The sequence below is a fragment of the Lissotriton vulgaris genome, chromosome 9 (genome assembly GCF_964263255.1).
Source record: "Lissotriton vulgaris chromosome 9, aLisVul1.2, whole genome shotgun sequence".
Taxonomy (NCBI): domain Eukaryota; kingdom Metazoa; phylum Chordata; class Amphibia; order Caudata; family Salamandridae; genus Lissotriton; species Lissotriton vulgaris.
Window position 1 is genome coordinate 681,012,894 of NC_141697.1, and position 18,762 is coordinate 681,031,655.

The 18,762-nt window shown below is 41.6% G+C and overlaps 1 protein-coding gene across 2 annotated transcripts in view; it reads left to right on the plus strand.

Annotated features, from left to right (window-relative positions):
* PRKD2 (protein kinase D2) overlaps positions 1 to 18,762 on the plus strand; it is a 486,838-nt gene that overhangs the window by 389,657 nt on the left and 78,419 nt on the right. For both annotated transcript variants that reach the window (XM_086938402.1, XM_086938403.1), the window contains exons 11-17: positions 2,528 to 2,580; positions 5,416 to 5,488; positions 7,918 to 8,024; positions 10,561 to 10,722; positions 15,963 to 16,061; positions 17,557 to 17,824; positions 17,923 to 18,008. In XM_086938402.1, coding sequence (XP_086794528.1) covers positions 2,528 to 2,580; positions 5,416 to 5,488; positions 7,918 to 8,024; positions 10,561 to 10,722; positions 15,963 to 16,061; positions 17,557 to 17,824; positions 17,923 to 18,008 — 848 coding nt within the window. The remainder of the gene's footprint in view (positions 1 to 2,527; positions 2,581 to 5,415; positions 5,489 to 7,917; positions 8,025 to 10,560; positions 10,723 to 15,962; positions 16,062 to 17,556; positions 17,825 to 17,922; positions 18,009 to 18,762) is intronic.

The window sequence follows — 18,762 nt, forward strand, 5'->3', positions numbered from 1 at the left end:
TATGTGTTTTGTGTGTTTGAAAGACGGGAAAGGGTTAGAGCTTAAAATCTGAATCTAAACATATAGGCTGTATTTCCAACTCGTGCATAGATAAATTGAATTTATTTCTCATAAATTGCTAAGATAAAATCCACAAAAGCACACACTACAAATATCATAATTATGGCTCCTGGTTTTATGGTATGTATATATATATATATATATATATATATATATATTCCCCCCCCCCCCACACATTTTCGTCTGTATTTATCCATATTAATGTTTTGCTAATTATGTCTGTATTTATCCATATTTAATTTTGGTTTTGTGTTAAAAAAAATTGAGCTGAAACTGGTTTATTTCCACATATATTTAAAGAATAAATATGTATGCTCTTTCTTAGATTCCTGACAGATTTCAACAAAATGAGCACCCACCGACGATAAATCAATACACTTATATGAAAACATGAACATTTTGCTATCAGCCTTGTTGTTTTTACTTTTTATTCCCCTTACCTCCCAATCTGCACGGTTATTGGGCTAGTAGTCATTTAGAATCATTCGAAAACAAAGTAATTTCCATTTGTATCCACATTTGAAAATAAACACAGATCGGAAAATACATTACATGTCTGTATTTATCTCTATAAGTCAGTAACAGCGGAGCCTTAATTCATCATGTCAATGACGAGATTACAATTAAAACTTCTCAGTGATTACATTAATTATCTAAAACTAAGAATGCTAATCCATTTTAGGCAAAACCTGAATGGGTTCCACTTTACAAAGGCAATAACCGAAGGAGAAGGTACTCCGTCGTAGAATACAGCTTATCTCAACAACCGTGCCTCGTTCTTGCAAATGGAAACCCAATAAATTAGTCAATGACGCAAAGGGTTGTTGGAGAAGTATTAATGAGCCATTTGCCTAAAGGTGGTTAACATAGCACCTTATATAGTAAGGGCAGAAAACATGCTAAACCGTTTCAGACCACACATTAGGCAGGTGGCTAGGCCATCACTGTTCTCAAATCTCTTCAAATTTATTGTAAAAACAACTCCCAATTTCCGAATTCCAACCCTACATTTTTTATGCAAGTAATAGCACAATTAAGAAATTACGAAACTTAAATATAGCATACACCTCCTTTGTGGAATTTTATATTTGTACACTAATGGCAGTTTAAGTCCAACTCTCTCACTAACTCCTGCGATCCCCTGTTCAGTCCTATAACAAATTAATGAGGCCGCTAAAGACTTGGGAGGTATTTGTCCCCAAACTTTGGCTCCATAAAAAGTAGCACTATCCCCGCTTACTATATGCACCTCTATGACCTCTTTAAGCACTCAGCTGCCTTGTGTTAAATTGGTTAACATTACGACCCTGAAAAAGCAGCCTATTTTTTACTATTTTTCAAAATTTGTGAAACTAGTGAAACATTGTGAGCGAGATAAAGCCTTTAATATTCCCAATGTTTTAGGACAATCAAGAGGGTTGAGAATCTTATTCGCACTCATTACTCACACTGCTACTTTAGTAGTTTTGCTTGTTAATTACCAGTTTGTTTCTATTACAATCAGTAAATGCTTGAGTTAGTTTAACTGACATTCGTGGTGACTGCTTATAACACACATCAGTTAATACATCAGTTAATCCTTGTTGAAGTAGTGTTCTTCCGTGTCCACAGTTAATAGTTTGCACACTGTGCACTACTTCACACTGCGCTGTTGCATGGCATGGGATATTGATATAGGAGTTGAAGTAGGGAAAAGTAGTATTCAGAAATCTGTTCATGCTAATTATTTGTCCCCTCTCATTGGAAAGCTATTTCTTGTTACTAAGTTTAAAAAAATGCATTTGTGTGACAGGACAATGTGTTAATGGAAGTAGTTACTAGCCTCTGACACTAGTTTGGAGGCTTGGTATCATTAATTGAGTTTCATGTGACTGATTAAGCTAGCGTGACCATGGGTACTGTTGCTAGTCCTGGGCTATAGTGTGGAAACCGAATACATTATGGGTAATCCTAGACTTGGTTTGCATCCATTTATCTAATGGATTAATGCACTTGCTTGCTCATATTTGAAGATTAACAGCCCAGGCCTGTTAACTGTGTCTGTAATTATATGGATTAAGGTGGCCACCCTCGACCAAACTACCTAACGAATCAAAGAGGGTGAAAACCTATTGTATGTTACTAGATGCAGTTTATTTGTACATATTCTGAAAGTGTTGTAAAAGTCCAATACATCTAGTTTCTTCAATTCTTATTAACCACGTCCGCATACTTAACAGGCATTCCCACTGCTTACTCTCCCAGTATAAATGAAATATTTCAAACTAGTAGACCAATGAATTCAGTGTCAAACCCAAGACATGACATAGAGACGGTCCAAGTATTGAAAGGGCCCAGAACAAGACCAGAGGGGACCCAAAGCAAAACTTTAGGGTGTTGGTGTTAGTGTTAAAAGAGAGGCTAAGGAATACAGGAGGTCAAGACCCAGCATGGGCAGTCCAGCTCACTATTTGCTTTCTCTTTCCAGGACAGGCCTCTCTGAGCATTTCTGTCTCCAACAGTCAAATCCAAGAGAATGTGGTAAGTACCTGATCCGCCCAGCACCTTGGCCAACCAAAAGAGGAGGCATTGTGCGAATATTGTATTGCATTGTAACATTTATATAGTGCTTCATGCTTCGTGTGTGGAGCTTAAGCGAATTTTAGAATGGCTATCTCGCTACATTGGGAAAGAGTGTTTGCCTGGCACAGTGTTGTATTTGTTATGAATTATGATCCTATGTGGGAAGCATTTTTGCTATTGTGTGTGAGTGTCTAGAGAGTTGGTCTCATCTTGTTGTAGTGCAAGCGCCTTGCAGTACGAGGGGGAAGAAGTACCTTTAAGAGAGAGAGGTGTGCAAATTAAAATTGTAGTTAGGACTAAAACATATAGGTAGTACACAGCGCTGAGCTAGCCATAGGGCAGCCGCTGCCTTGTGCGAGTGTATTTTAAAAAAGGGAGATAATCTAACAAGAAGATTTGGTAATCTTTACGACATTATGAATAAGACAGAGATTCTATCGGATAAGTACAATGATGCCAGTTGGGCATAAAAGGAAGATAGTGATAATAGCATTAGCCGCACACTAATTTTATAGGCATGGATACTGCCTACTGCTGTATAAATATATTTATTGAGAGCGGAAGGGAGTGGAAGAAGAATCAAGGTTCGCAGCCTGAGCAAAGACTACACAGTCTTTAACATTTCCAAATTGCACAAATCCCTTACCACGCCTCTGAAAGCTCCCAAAGGCAGACTTACCAGGTGGCCGGCCAGCCATAGTTGGGCTGTGGCTCATACCCTAGCCAGACTGCCACCCTGCACATGCGAGGATGAGAGCTGGAGCGTGTGGTAGGTTGCTGCACTGACAGCATAAGAATGAATGCTCATCCTGCCCAGTGTTACTGCTCAGTCCTCACCCATCCAAGCGTGCCTATGCCTTTTTAGGTCAAACCATCAGTCAGTGCAGGTCTCTGGTTGTAGCAGGCATATTGTGGGCCTACCAAGAACATAGAGGGGCTTGCAGCACTCCCATTGCGTACCATTGATTGGCTTTACTGTTACTCACATTTGCCTGCTTCCTATTCAGTGACATGCCTTATCCATTTTGTATCTGTTTCCTCAATGACGCATTTCCAATGTATTTGTGTCCTTTAACGCATCACTTTCAAGAAACAACTTTTTTCTTCTGTCTTAAGCACTTTACAAGGGTGCATGTTTTTTCCAGCTGTCTCCCTAGTCTGCTTCTCTTCCCTCCACCATGCTCCGTGTTGGTATTTGTCGCCCATTTGCTTTTAACCACCCACTCGTGATGCACTCACACTTGAGTGCTTTTCCCACCCAGCTCCGCGTTGGTCTCTCTTGCCATTTGCTTTTCATCTGCCCCCTCTCTCTACGTTGCTCTTTCTCTCGCCTGTTTGCTTTTCTCCAAAACCCCACGCCCTCAGTGTTGTGTCCCACCTCCTGCGCTCTCCATGTTGCTTCCCCGCCCATGTCCTCCATACTGTATCCCCCACCTGCTTTGCGTGCTGTTTCTGCCCCTGTATTGCTTCCACCTCACACATGCTTTCAAAGATGCTTTCACTTCATTTTCTTTTATTTAAATAAAGTAAAAAAGCAACATCCTCATTTTGTAGGTGTGCTGATCTGCAAAATGATGCAGCTGTCCGTATCAAAGACTTTTTTTTATTCTTCTTTTACCCTGCCTCACAGCATCAGTTAGCGCTTGATACTTGCCAGTCACAGAAAGAATTATGTGTAAAGCTTTTAAGTCTCTTAGTGGTGCCAGTAGAGTCATATTAAATAGATGCAGTCCGAAGGACACAGTAGCAGACAACAAAAGACCATAGTAAAAAGAAAGTGAGATACGTGGATTTACAGGAACAGAGCCAATCAAAGAAACGAGATCCCTAAAGAGAAAGAAAGAAATAGACTTCAGCTTGAGATACTTAGAAAGGCAGGGACACTGAGAAAAGGCAAGGAGTATAGAGGTGCTTGTAGAGAGAGACAGACCGACCTGGTGAAATTAATATGATCAACATGAACAAGTGAACGGGAAAGATGAAGACGGAGAGAAAGAAATGTTCACAGATGACAGAGAGAGGGACTAACTTTAGGGGGTGATTGGTTACACAGGTTTACAAGTAGGTAAACTGAGGAAGCACTGTGCTCACTGAGACGGCAGAGTTGTGGTGCAGCTTTCTTGGATGAAACAAAGTAAATACTTGTATGGATAGATTAGTAAGAGAGGTTGGAAAAAGGTTTACAAGGATTTTTAACAGTGATTGGAGGAAAGATTGAGAGGTTTAGCCACCGATTGTAGAAACAATATTCAGACATGCATGTGCAAGAAAGTTTGTTGTTCAGATGAGATGGACCGAAAAGGTTACCAAGGGAAAGACTGAGAACAGCGTCCACAACGCTAGTGAGAGATAGGCCAGCAGAGAATTAGCAAAGTTTACAGATAGCATGAGAATTTCTTATGAATGGCATATGAGAGCCATTCTTAACAAGAAAAAGCGAAGAGCCTACAAAAAAATAGGGAGTGTCATGAAAAGAGTAAAATCAATAACTAGAAATGCTTCCAGAGATTGGGGACTAGCATGCCTACACCGAGGTAACAGATTTGGAAATTGAGAGAACTAGTTAAGATTGAACACATAATCTCGTGGAGCTCTTGGGTAAGAGTGAGTAAAGGCATCCACATGGCTAAAATAAAGAGAAAGAGAATACAGCATGGAAGAACAGTGAGGTAAAATGGCAAACAGGAAGCCTAGGCCCAGCTGTCAAGAGAGGTGGACAGCAGTACAGAGTCCAGGGGAAGAGTCCGTGACCTTGCAGGAGTCTAAAACAGTGCATGTTCTCTTTTATTCCAGGATATTGCAACAGTCTATCAGATATTTCCAGATGAGGTGCTGGGCTCCGGACAGTTCGGGGTGGTATATGGAGGTAAGTTTGTATGTGTGTGTGGGAAGGGTGCATGGGAACTGGAAGTAGGGAAGTTATTACTTAAATACTGATGTTTCACTTGCTCTATTGCAAGTATGCAAAGGTACGTTTGTCTGAAACATTTTTTTTTATACGGTTGCAATCCAATTTACACATACACAATGCCTAACTTTTGCAGGACCAAGCTGAAGATCTGCTACAAATATTAAACCATGTCCACGTTCACTCTATTTCTCACCACAACCAGACTGAGGTTTTTTTTGCCCTCTCTTCGTGATCATTAATTCGAAATATTTGTCCTGCATCAAAAAACAGCTATGCTGAGGTTCTATGGCATTCTGACTCCTGGGGTACAAGATGTCTACTAGTTGCACTTGTAAGACTCACCAGTGTTGCTTTTGAAGTATTGCACATTTGTGTTCTGCAGTACAAACATAGCTTTCTTCTGGAAAGCCAAGTCATGATAGCCATAGGTAGGTGTTGCCCACTTTTGCTGTGGCCTTTAGGACAGTGATATAAGGGTACTAGGCACCAGCTTTGCAGCAAAGTCAATCTCTTAGGCTGCGATATAAAACTATGCCCAAAATAGTAAAGCCCGGACAACAACAAGATTCCCTAAACTTCTTGACACCAACTAGCCGAAGTAGAATTGGTAACACGTGGAATGAACATTGCAGGTGGAAACTAAATAAGCTTTCTTTGAAGTTTATAATTTTAAATAATGATGGGCCCCTTGGGGGGAAGAGATTTGACTAAATTGGATATCCACAGGTGAGTGTCGAAAATGCACCATCTTTTTTTTTTTATTCTACACCACGTAGAGATGAACTTAATGATAGAGTTGAATAAAATTTGATTTTCCTCACATATATCTTTCAGTCCTAGAATTAAAATTTACTTGAAACAGATGTGTATGAGAGCAGCTATACATGGAAAAACCATTAGAGAATCCGTGAACTCAAGGTTCAGTGTCTCCCTAGGGGTGGATTTTGAGGGTCTTTAACCAAAAGATATTGCAACTGAAAATTGACATAAGACTTTCACGAAGTCATGACGGCCACACACGACTTGTTGGGAGTCAGACTCCCTTCCAAACAGTCTTGATCGAGGGGAGACAGTCATGGGGTGTCTGGAAGTGATCCAGTAATCAAGTATTGGCCTGATGTAAATGCCAGCAGGTCGCAAATATTGGGTGTGAATTGTGCACTGACATTTTCTATTCTACCCATCATTTTGTAGTGCAGGCTATGTAATGTAGAAACCATCTGTAAAAGCCTATTTGGATAGGGTCGCAAAGCGACCTGCCTACTTAATTTCATTAGGCAATTTTACATTTTCATTGAATGGCTGAAAATGTGGGGATTGTGGCCGGCAAAGGACTCCAAACCACCAGTCTTGAATTTGCATTACCAAATGGAAAATCTTTTTATTTTTTTAGGAACAAGTGCTGCTTTAAAAAAAATAAACATGTCTTGTTTGGTAGCGCATGGGGAGTAAGTCACTGCCCTCAAGGCTGCCTTATATAATACCCAAAGGATAGCTGTCCTATGGGACTTTGGGGTGTTGATATCTAATTAATGTTTTGTAACAACATTTTTGGTCACAAAACAATGGTACCATTCTGTTTGTACTCCCAAATAGGATAGGGGCGCACTCTTGCACCCCCCCCCCCCCCCCCTCCTATTTACAATTCGTAATGTGCCTCAAAAGCCCCTTCACAGGTCGGAAAACTTTTCTGACTGGTGAAAGGAATTTGTTGGCACAAATGTCGCAGGCAGGAAATGCTGTATGCCTATTGAAACATGATTTGCGACATCCAAACATCTAACAAACATTTCACCTCCTGCACTGCACCTCATAATTAAACAACACAGCAAATGCATGTGGCGAAATGCCACAGCAGGAGGCAAGGGGGAGAGGGGGTATTGGGGTCTGTACCCTTTATAAAGAAAAAAGAAGCGGGACAAAGAAGCTTGAGGCAAGAGAGGAAGTTGTGGCAAAATGACTAGGACAGAAACCTGTGTCTAGTGTTGGTGTTTGTTCCACTAGAAAATATCAAAAAATAATTTTTATGAATCTCGGGTTGGCAACTGCTGAACACCTTTGTAAATGAGACTCTGTATGTATTGAGAGTGATCCTAATTCACCACTGAGTGGTACCCTCGTCATGCTTATATATTGGTATCTTGTAAAGAGCTTCGATGCTTGGATTTCAACCTAGATCCGTGATGTAAACATCGTTAAATATATCATTAAATCTAGATGACGTTACCTGACCTAATATTCCTATATATCCTTCGAGTAAAGAGTTTGGATTGGTCATACATGTGCCTGCTAGGAGTTGCAGGTCTTTAGGGACTCCTTAGTGTATCACTGTGCCCAGACTGAAGCATTGGTATCCGAGCACCTGCATTGTATCTATTTTTCAGGAAAACATCGAAAGACAGGCCGGGATGTGGCTGTGAAAGTGATTGACAAGTTGCGGTTTCCAACCAAGCAGGAGAGTCAGCTACGGAACGAGGTGGCCATACTGCAGGTGATAGCAAGAGGAGCATGCTATAAAAAAACTTTGTACTTTATTGTTGCTGACGGTTCTGACTGCTCATCGAAAATCTTTTATTGAAGATTTATATCCAAGTACAGTGTACGAGATCTGGGTAGATGTCCACATACAGCATCAGCCTTGTATTAATACATGGAGGATGGTAAATGGACCGCATAAAGTTCTGGCCCTCTACATAGCTTTGTTGATCACCAACTTGTGACTTTTAAAAATCTGTAATTTTTGATCTGTTTGAATACTTATGGTTCACCTTGCTGTGAGCATCGGAAACCTATTTGTAAGAGCTGGATGATGATCAAGTAACATTTGTGTCACTTCTATGCTCCTTTCAAAGCTGAGATGACTGTGCGGAAAGGAGCGTTGGCAGAAGCCAGCATAGTTTGTGTGGTGTACGCCTTAAGATGTGAATCCTTAGCTGTAGACATTCTGCAGTATAGGTTAGTATTGGCCAAGCGCTCCTTCATCCTTTAAACAAGCAGCTACTATCCCCACTTTGATTCTCTAGAAAAGTAATTTTATTTCAGAATCAAAACTGGATTGTTTTATTTTTGCCTACATTTTTACACTAGTTTGAGCATACCTCATAATTGAGCCATGTATGAAAAGGCTATGCCACTTTAATAAACTTTCCTGAATTCTGTTTGGTGTATGTCTTCCAAGTTTTTGAAACATTAGGGAAAGACCTTGTTCATCAGCGAATCATTTCCCCTTAAGTGAGTACTTCACTATAGAGGAAGCCAACAGAAGCTTCTTCCTCGAGCGAGAAATGTGTTTGCTGAATTTCCCCATGTGTCTGTCAATTTTTGCACCACCTGGATACTAAATGGGTGTTCATCACAGTGGCTGGTACTTCATTGCATATAAAGATTATAGTTTCCTCTGGTGGATAAGCTGAAATTACTTGCAACTCAAAAGTAATAAACTCTGGCATTTACGGGACAGATATCATGGTATTAAATGTACCAATCCCCCTTTCCAGTAGGGCAACCCCCTCTTTAAAACTACTGCTGGCAACATTGCTGGTTCCCTTGACTGTCATTGGTAAATTTGTCCTTATTCAGTTTTCAGTTCCAGCTGACAAAATGTCAGCTGGTCCATATTTGTAATTTCCAGTTGGTTATGTTTGGTCAATTACCTCCATACTAGCAAAAAATAGACACAACTCCCAAAGTCATTGATTTGTCTAATAGGGCTACAGCCTGCCCCTCCTTGAAGTTAAAAGGCTAGCTCGAGAAAACCACACTTGGTTCCCAGCACAGCCATGACCATCTCATATTTGGATGTTGATTATTTTAACTTGTGTGGCATATCGACACTCTGATAATATTGCGTACATGGATTCCAAATCGAAGAGGTGCTGAAGCATTTTTTCCTCTTTGTCTTTGAAAACTAAAATATGGAGAGATCACAAATCTAGATCCTAAACATTCACAGTATCTACAGTCATGACCATTTTGCTGAGGATTGGCTCTTCGCAGAATGCTGATATGAGTGAATCAGCAAGGACTTCTTAATACAATTATCCTCACTCTTAAGAGCACCCTTCCTGCAGTCTAGAACTTGAAACATTAATTTCGCTCCTAGAACTCACAATGCTCTACCTATGGAAACTAAGGGCCAGATGTACGACCATTGGCTTTTGCAACTCGCAAATTGCAAAAAATTGTGAGTCGCAATTTGCGAGTCGCAAAGCCAATGTATAACAGTGTCAGAGACACTGTTGGCGATTCCCAATGGGGTCGCAAAATGCGAGGCTCATGAATATTAATGAGCCACTCTCAATTTACGACCCCATTGGGAATGTTGGCCCTCCCAGGGAAGGTGGCCTGCTGGGTTCAGCAGACCTCCATGTCTGGGACTGCTTTTCAATAAAGCAGTTTTTTAAAAAAAAAATGCAGCCCTTTTTCCTCAAAGTAAAACGAGATGCATGAAAAAAAAGAAACATTTTCGTTTAATTTTTTAAGGGCAGGTAGTGGTTCTGGGATAACTGCCTGCCCTTAATTTTTTTTTTAAGAGACAGTCACACAGGGGACGGGGTCCCCTTCTCCTTTGCGACTCCATTACCACCCTTTGAAGAGGGCAGTAAATTGCAAGTGTTTCGCGACCACAATTGTGGTTAAAAAACGTTCATACATGGCATGTGAGTAGCTATTAGGAAGGGAACACCCCTTCCTAATAGCAAGTTGCAAAACCTATTTAGCGAGTCGCAAGTAAATTGTGACTCGCTAAATGGGCTTTGTACATGTCCCTGTAGGGTTTTGCATGCGCAAACGGGTCGCAAACCCATTTGCACATGCAAAAACGTGTCGTACATCTGGCCCTAAATTTGCTACTCCTGTTGTTGCTTACATCTCTCTCCAGAAGCTGTGTGTACCCTCTCCAGATCTTATGATGGATGCCTCTCTACCAGTTTGCATGATAAAAAGGCAATTTTTCCCATCGAGGGCGAGATGTGTAAGAGCTCACAAGAGAATGACTGCTGTTGACCAATTATGTTTACTCACTCTAGAGCCTGAGGCACGCTGGAATTGTGAACCTGGAGTGCATGTTTGAGACACCAGAGAAGGTATTTGTGGTGATGGAGAAGCTGCACGGGGACATGTTGGAGATGATTCTATCCAGTGAGCGAGGGCGTCTACCAGAAAGACTTACCAAGTACCTTATCACTCAGGTGAGACTTCTGTTGTACCTGCCTTCCTCTGAATTCCATTCTTTGTAAGCTGCTTCCCTTCGGAGCAACGCTTAGTCAGTCAACTACCCCTTTCTCACATCGGCCATGCAGGTAGCGTTGATTTGCTATTGAAAATGTACAAGCTACTGCTTTCTCTCATTGTCCACAATATTCCACCTTTCAGACCACAATTGCTTTACCTGTAAGCCACTCCTCACCCTCTCACTTGACATTTCCATTCCCTGAACGCCACTTTCTCTTCTAGTTACTATGGGTCAGATGTACTATATTATTGTTTGGCTGCAAAGCTAGCGGTTCGCAAAATCAAAGCATTTGCGAATGCACAACACTGTGTTGCAATCTGTGAATAATACTTTGCAATTGTAAAACATTGTTGACCGAATCACCTATAATGAATTGTAAAGGGATAGGTGACAGAATTGGGTGTCTCACTCTTCTTTGACAGTCTGTATTCAAACTGAGAAAGCTTTTTGACCATAATTGAATTCGCATACCATTAATAAATTTCAGAGACCCAAAAGAGGTTGGTACCACCTTCACAAAGGAAAGCCGTTGCAGAGGCACAGCATCCACCTGCTAAATAGTTGCTGTCCGTATTAAAGGAAACAGGCATAGGCTCCCTGAACCGCTCCACACAACCAAATGCTAGACACTGAAGAACAGCATGTATTTTGAAAAGCAACCCCATTCCCTTTAAGAGAAAGTGGTCATCTCAGTAATGGACAAACTGCGCGAAGGTATCGACATCAACCTTCCGCAAGCCTTGATACTTCTAGACCTGTCCGCCGCTTTTGACACGGTGGACCACTCGATCCTCCTCAACCGTGTCAGGGCGGCGGGCATAGAAGGCTTGGCCTTCTCATGGCTTGAGTCCTTTCTTATTGGGAGAACTCAAGCGGTCCGTTTGGCTGGCTTCTCTGCGGCCTCCCGCAAGGTGGAGTGTGGGGTCCCCCAGGGCTCATCACTTTCCCCTCTTTTGTTCAACCTATACATATTCCCCCTCATTTTTATGTTACAGCAGCTGGAGGTCACCGTGTTCAATTATGCGGATGACCTCCAGCAAATTTTCAACTTGTCCCACTCATCCTCATCCGCTCAGAACATCCAGTCAGTAATGACGTTCATTCAAGATTGGATGAACTGCAACCACCTCAAACTCAACCCGGACAAGACCGAGCTGGTCCTGACCGGAGGTGGTTGCAGTCCTTGGTCCCCTTCCTTCTGGCCCCCTTCCCTTGGTGCCCCTCCACTCCCTGTACCCAAAGTAAAAACCCTTGGGATTTTCCTCAACCCACTGTTCACTCACAAGTTGGTTCCGTGGTTTCCTCCTGTTTTTTTTCCCTTAGAATGATCAGGAAAGTCTCCCGCTTCTTCTCCCCCTCTGCTTTAAAAGTAATTGTGCTAGCCATGGTACTGTCTTGTATAGACTATGGCAACATAGTCTATAATGGGGCCCCTGCCTATGCGATCTATCGCCTACAACTGGTACAGAATCAGGCTGCTCGCCTGATCCATGGCCTGCCAAAACACCATCGGGCCACCCCACTGCTTAAAACATTACACTGGCTCCCTGTGAAAGAGCGTGCCCTTTTTAAACTTGGCTGCCTCACTTACCAGGCCAGATCGGGCACTGCTCCAGAATTCATTTGTTCTGCCATCAAGTCCTATCTCCCAGGCAGAGAACTTCGCTCCACTCATCTGGCCCTCCTAACCATTCCCCGTTTTAAAAAACAGAAGGCGGGTGGAGTGAGATTCGCTGTCCTGGCCCCAGCTTTCTGGAACTCCCTCCCGATTACCCTGCGCACCTCACCTTCTTACCCCCAGTTTCGGAAGGACCTCAAAACCTTCCTTTTTAAGCAAGCCTTTTTGACCTAAACTCTCTCAGCTGCTGCCGTCCACTGTTCATCACTAGCGCCATGAAACCGCTGGGTAAACGAGCGCTGTACAAATGTTTTTAAATTCAAATTAAGAGACAGGGGCTGTTTTAAAGGGGAAAATGTCACCATTAATAGAATGTGATGGCAGACATTGAGACCTGCATTTCCACTAAAATATGGTAGAAGTATAAATGAGGGTACCTCTACTGAAATAAACCCAGATTTATGACTTTTATGGGTGAATACACAGAAGATCTGTGTAGTTCTAAATTGGGTCAAGACCAATTATGGTACGTATCAACATAATACAGTAAACTGGGAACAGCAACTTTCCTGAAATTTAGATATACAAGTATATTGTGAAGAATGAAATGTGATTTGTGTTGTACCCTAGGCCAATATCTCTATAGGGTAGGGCCCAACATTTTCAAATTTGTTTCTTTTTCAGTGACGGGGAAATAGCTTCAGCCAAAATAGCGGTTCTGCCTAAATTGTTGTATCAATTATCAAATCAACCGATATGGTTGCCTTTAAAATTACTTAAAGAGTTCGCCAGTTATTTGGGGACAGAGAAGATCCAGAGTGCTCCTTAGCCAGATACAATCTCAAGTATAGAGGAAGGACTGGGAGTATTCAACTGCAAGCTTTACTACCTGGATGTACATCTCCAGTGGGTAGCTAGGTTTGCAGAAGTTGTCACAGCGGAAGTGAAATATGTAATGGTTGGCTCAATGTAGGAAGTGGTGATGGGGCAATTTTTGGGATTAAAGGTCCCCAGATTAGTAAGAATAGCATGATAATGTTGGTCATGGTTACAAACAGAAATTGGCAAATGAAGAGATTTAGAGGATTTGTGGAAGCTGCTGGCCTTTTAACAAATGGTGAAAGTCTACAAAATCTCGAAGGAGCTATTTTAGGAAAACTGGTGCATATAATACACTATCTGGCGAGCTAACAGAACAGAGCCTGCAACAGGCCAGTTGACAGTTCCTAATGCATACAGGTTTGAAAGATTGGCAGTGACTCACATTTATAGTGCCTTACTAAGGGCAGTTAATTGATTTACGAAACAGTTAGTTACATGGTAAACAGCAAAATAACTACCGACGATTGGGATATGATTCAGCAAAGTACACCCAAAATCTCTAAAAATGCCAATTTAACTCCTGCAAATAAATGTTTACGTACAATATACTATGCTCTCTGTTTTATAGCAGCATCTTAATGTCCAAGATGTTCTGAGCCAGGTCCAGATGTTATACACACGAGTTTGAAATGCAGTTGTACAACATAGTACCAGCTTGTCAGTCAGAACATCTTTATTCGGATACAATCGTAACCATAAAAGCACAATATATATTAAACATTACAGTAATTACAAATATAAAATACGATAGACATATATCCTAAAAAAGATAAAATATTAATATATGTATATCAGAAAGTGGCTAGTGCGTGGGCAGTCGACAAACAATGGATACAATTAATAAAATGGAGCAGTTAGCAAATTTCATGGGGGTCAGGAAACCAGCATTGACCTACGGGCCCTTATAGCCCTTATAAGAAAAGTGCCTGTGCGAAAAGTCAAATCAACATTGTCGAAGTCTATCATGTGACGATATGCTTGCTCCAGGCTAATTGGTCTACGCTTGTTAAAGTATGGGTAAAGCAGCTGTTTCGAGTATATACAGTAATATTTACAAAGAAATATAAAGTGCATGGTGGTTTGCTCACTCTGATCGTCACACGGACACAAAATTTGATTTCCATTTTTGTTAAAGTCTAATGGGAAGCAAAGTGCGAATCGAATTGTACCTGCCCTGAATCGCAACAGGACACTCCTTTCCCAGCGACTCATTGGGAGGGTCAGATACAGGTGAAGCGGAAGGTTATACTGTTCTATGGCCAGGTAGTTGTACACCATGGTTTTCCTGGACTCCACCACTAACCGCTCGTTATTATAAAGTTCATAAACTGCGTCCCGAATTTCCTTTTTTGGGACTGATACGACCAGAGTGGGATCCAGGAAAAGACTTTCTCTATTTATACTACGCAAACTAGAAGTGACACTGCTTAGCCGTGGAATTTCGAGGCCTTTGTCACACTGGAGACAAACCTTTATAATCTGTTGTGTCAGAGGTGCTGCCTCGTTCTTCCACACTGAGACCCACATAAGTGCCGGGCGTGCTCGAATAAAATCAATTATAAAGTCAATGTTAAGCTCCTTGTGACATATGTATTGGGGAGTAGAGATAGGAATGCACAGCAATTTCCCGCAGAACCTGTTCTCTTCTAGCTGGATTGCTGAACAATTAGAAATTCCCCAAATCTCTGCGCCGTATGTTGCCACTGGGGCACATTGTAATTTATATATTTTCTGAATTGCTCCGAGGGCACCCGTGGTCTTAGGGCGAGGTAAACTTAAAATAGAATTGGAGGCCTTTGAGAACTTGCTCCTGGCATGAGCAATATGCTCGCTCCAGGAGCCGTTCGTAGCCAAGGCCAACCCTAAATAAACAAAAGATTTTAAAGAGGTCAGTTTTTGACCATCTATTGTTAAGGATCCCATGTCAGCTTGTGATTGTTGAAATAGATGAGAATGTGGTAGACAGAACAATAGAAATTAAACAGGAACTGTGTTTCTGAGGTTTAATGCCATAGCCCAGATAGTGAAAATCTAGCAACAAATTGATTGATTTGCTATGAGATATAAAACCATGGCCCGGTAACCTTCAGGGGCTCCAGGTGAGAAATATAACATTTCGGGGAAAAACAAGGATAAAAGGGGATTAGACAGTGTACTTGCCAGAACATCTTGTTAGCTCATTTAACCCAGGGCATCTTGAACATACGTTCATGCCAGCAAAGGTACACCTCAGAATGCTTTACCATCCAGGACATAGCTCTGAGCATCTTATCATTAGCTGTTGTGAGCTAATTTTTCCTCACCAGAGAGCCTGGAAACTAAGACAGCTTGTTAACTTACAAGTAAAAGCCTGATACGTTTACCTTTTCTTTTATGGCTCGAAATTACTCCATAACTCCAAATGGGAATTTTCAACCTGGAGCATCCTACCTGAAAATGTTTTGCTCAAAGTGACACATTAGCTCATGTAGAGGCTTCTTTTCCCCAGAGACAATGCTTTCCTCCTGCTAACACTTGAAGTATTTCAGCGATTTGCTCTTATAGCCCTTATTGTTCCACTTGCATGTTATCCGCCTGTCTAATGTCTTACTGAAGAGATACAGCAGAGCCCTTTTCCCCACTTTTGTAGAGGAGTCCGAGAGAGTGATGCTACAGCCTCTAAAATCCCTTTCCATTATGTTTTTTTTCTTGCGCAGATTCTGGTCGCTCTTCGCCATCTGCACTTCAAGAACATTGTTCACTGTGACCTGAAACCGGAAAATGTGCTGCTAGCCTCTGCTGATCCATTTCCACAGGTGACTGAATCCTTATTTCCCATCTTATGGTCCCAAAGGTTAGACCTTGGATAAGCAATACCCTCTGATTGAGCTGTCTCATGACTAAGGATACATCTTTGACTGCTCTTAAACCATTCTTAAGTGTTGCTGGAAAAGAATTTGTCTGCTACATTTAAAAGTGATAGTATAGATGCCATGTGAAAGATATACATCTTCATGAAATATGCAAACCAGCCCTAATGTTAAGTGTTGAAATCATCTTCAACATCCACCATACCCTCTCCAGTCGGATCTTTGGTCCTTTTTGACCAGTATCACTCACATACAAGACGTGAGACAGCGGTTGGTTTGTGATCTTTTATTTAATAATAATTTGTTTGTGCTTTATATCATTTTGCTGTAGCTTTAAAGCTTTGTACTTTCATCCTTAACTAGACAAAGCAAACTGAATTTTCTATTCTTTGTTCTCCTTACTTTTTTCTGTATGTGCGTGCATGGACTTAGAAAGATAGCACAGTTTCTCCCCCACACCTGTTCTACAGTGCAAGGCCAGGTAAATGTACAAGCAAACCATTCAACTACTGGATCCATATATTAAAACTAACTTCAGAGTTGGTAGAGACAACCTTTTTAGTCACCAATTGGGCTCACTTTTACTGTAAGTCTAAGTGCTCAATACATCAAAAAGATGGATATTACGGAGTACATGTACCACACCAGAAGAAAGTAAAATGCAGTGTGAACACAAGATCAGTGGCCAGATGTATTGATACACTGGTAGCAAACACTGGTACCAATATTTGTGCTACCACTACCTTTGTACTAATACATCGGTTCTTAAACATCCAAATCAGAGTGGGCCGCATTCCAACCTATCACATTAATACTCATGAGGTAGGTTACAAATTGCAACTCACACTGATAGGAGACAAACAGACAAACAGAGGTGTGGTGCCTCTAAGGGTCAGAAGACCATCATATCTGTGGTTGTTTCAAGAAACAAAAAGCTTATGTTTTTTAAATTGAAAGGCAACCCATTTCCCTTAAAGGAAACAGGTCTGCATTTCAAAAAGAAATCTAACCTTTTTTTTAAATAAAAAAAAAGGTTTCACTGAGAATTGTCAGTGGTGCTGCGGACTCCTGCATACTCTTCCTGAAACTGTTTTTTTAAATTTACAAAGAGACCCTTTCCAATTTGAGAATTGAGTTACCACCCCAACTTGGGTGTCACAAAACTTTCCAATGGTGTTGTTCATTTTGAAACCAATAATACATTGCATACCCATGTAGTATTTGGCAAGGAAGCCCACAACATGCCTCTTCCAAATACTGAATCGGTATCCAATCACAGTATCATTTTAGCACTCAGCAAAATTTGAATTCCTTCTAAAATGGGTTTTGTACATTCAAAAATAATTTTTTTGTGATGGCCCCAGTTCAGCATTATCTTAGTTACCCCTCATTGGTTTTCATTTGGTAACCTTCTCCCTCGTGTTGTATATATGTGCACTAGGTTAAGCTATGTGATTTTGGCTTTGCTCGGATCATTGGTGAGAAATCCTTTCGGAGATCGGTGGTTGGAACTCCGGCATACTTGGCACCAGAAGTGCTGCTGAACCAGGGCTACAACCGGTCACTGGACATGTGGTCTGTGGGTGTGATCATGTATGTGAGCTTGAGCGGCACTTTCCCCTTCAACGAGGATGAGGATATTAATGAGCAAATCCAGAATGCTGCTTTCATGTACCCCGCAAGCCCATGGCGGCAGATTTCAGCTGGAGGTGAGTTGTAGTGAAAAATGCATAGGGAAGGCAGGCTGCAAAGTATGAGGACACCCATGATCATCTGCAAGATCTAACCCAATCCTTCTCTCCTGCAGCCATTGACCTAATCAATAACCTGCTCCAGGTGAAGATGAGGAAGCGGTATAGTGTTGATAAGTCCCTCAGCCACACCTGGCTACAGGTAAGCAGAAGGATACAGTCCTGGAGTTATAGGCGTTCATACAGTTCATTGCTAACAGCAGGTACTACTGGTAATCATTTGTGATTTGAGTGCATGAGTATTTGACTAATACAAGTCACGTGCCAGTTTTTCCTTACAGTTTAGAGACAGGGAATGATTTATACAGGTAGATTGAAAAGACCGTGCAAGAAGCGGAGAATCACAAAATGCAAGTCAGGGAAATCAGAGAATAGTTTATGCTTAAGGAATGTCATGTTGCAAGTGGGGAACATCCAGCAGGCAGGGAACACACAACGCCTCTTTGCCCCCTACTTTCACAGACGTTTTAGATGGTTCTCTGCGCTTTCTTAATTCCGGGCCACATGTCCACAACAGGCTTTTCTCACTCCGTACATCTATTATGGGATTATGAAACTGAGGTGGCAGTGAGCACAGGACCAGGTCTGAGGATACACGTCACACTTAGGGCATCAAAAAACAAATAGAGTTGAAGCAATGCTTGAATTAATCTTAGCCACTGGCGATCACTGAGGACACATCTCAATCCATCGTTTCTTGCCCACCATGCCACCAAAGTTTGGGCCCAGCTATATGCAAATCAGCCTTGAACCTGCTCCTCATGGGAATAGTCTTTTCCGAACTGTCAGGCCAGGCACTTCCTGAACCAGAACATAAGCAACCTAGAACTGGTTTCCCCCTTATTATTGTTTCAGCTTGATTTCAGTGGGACAGTGAGCATGGGACCCAATTCTGG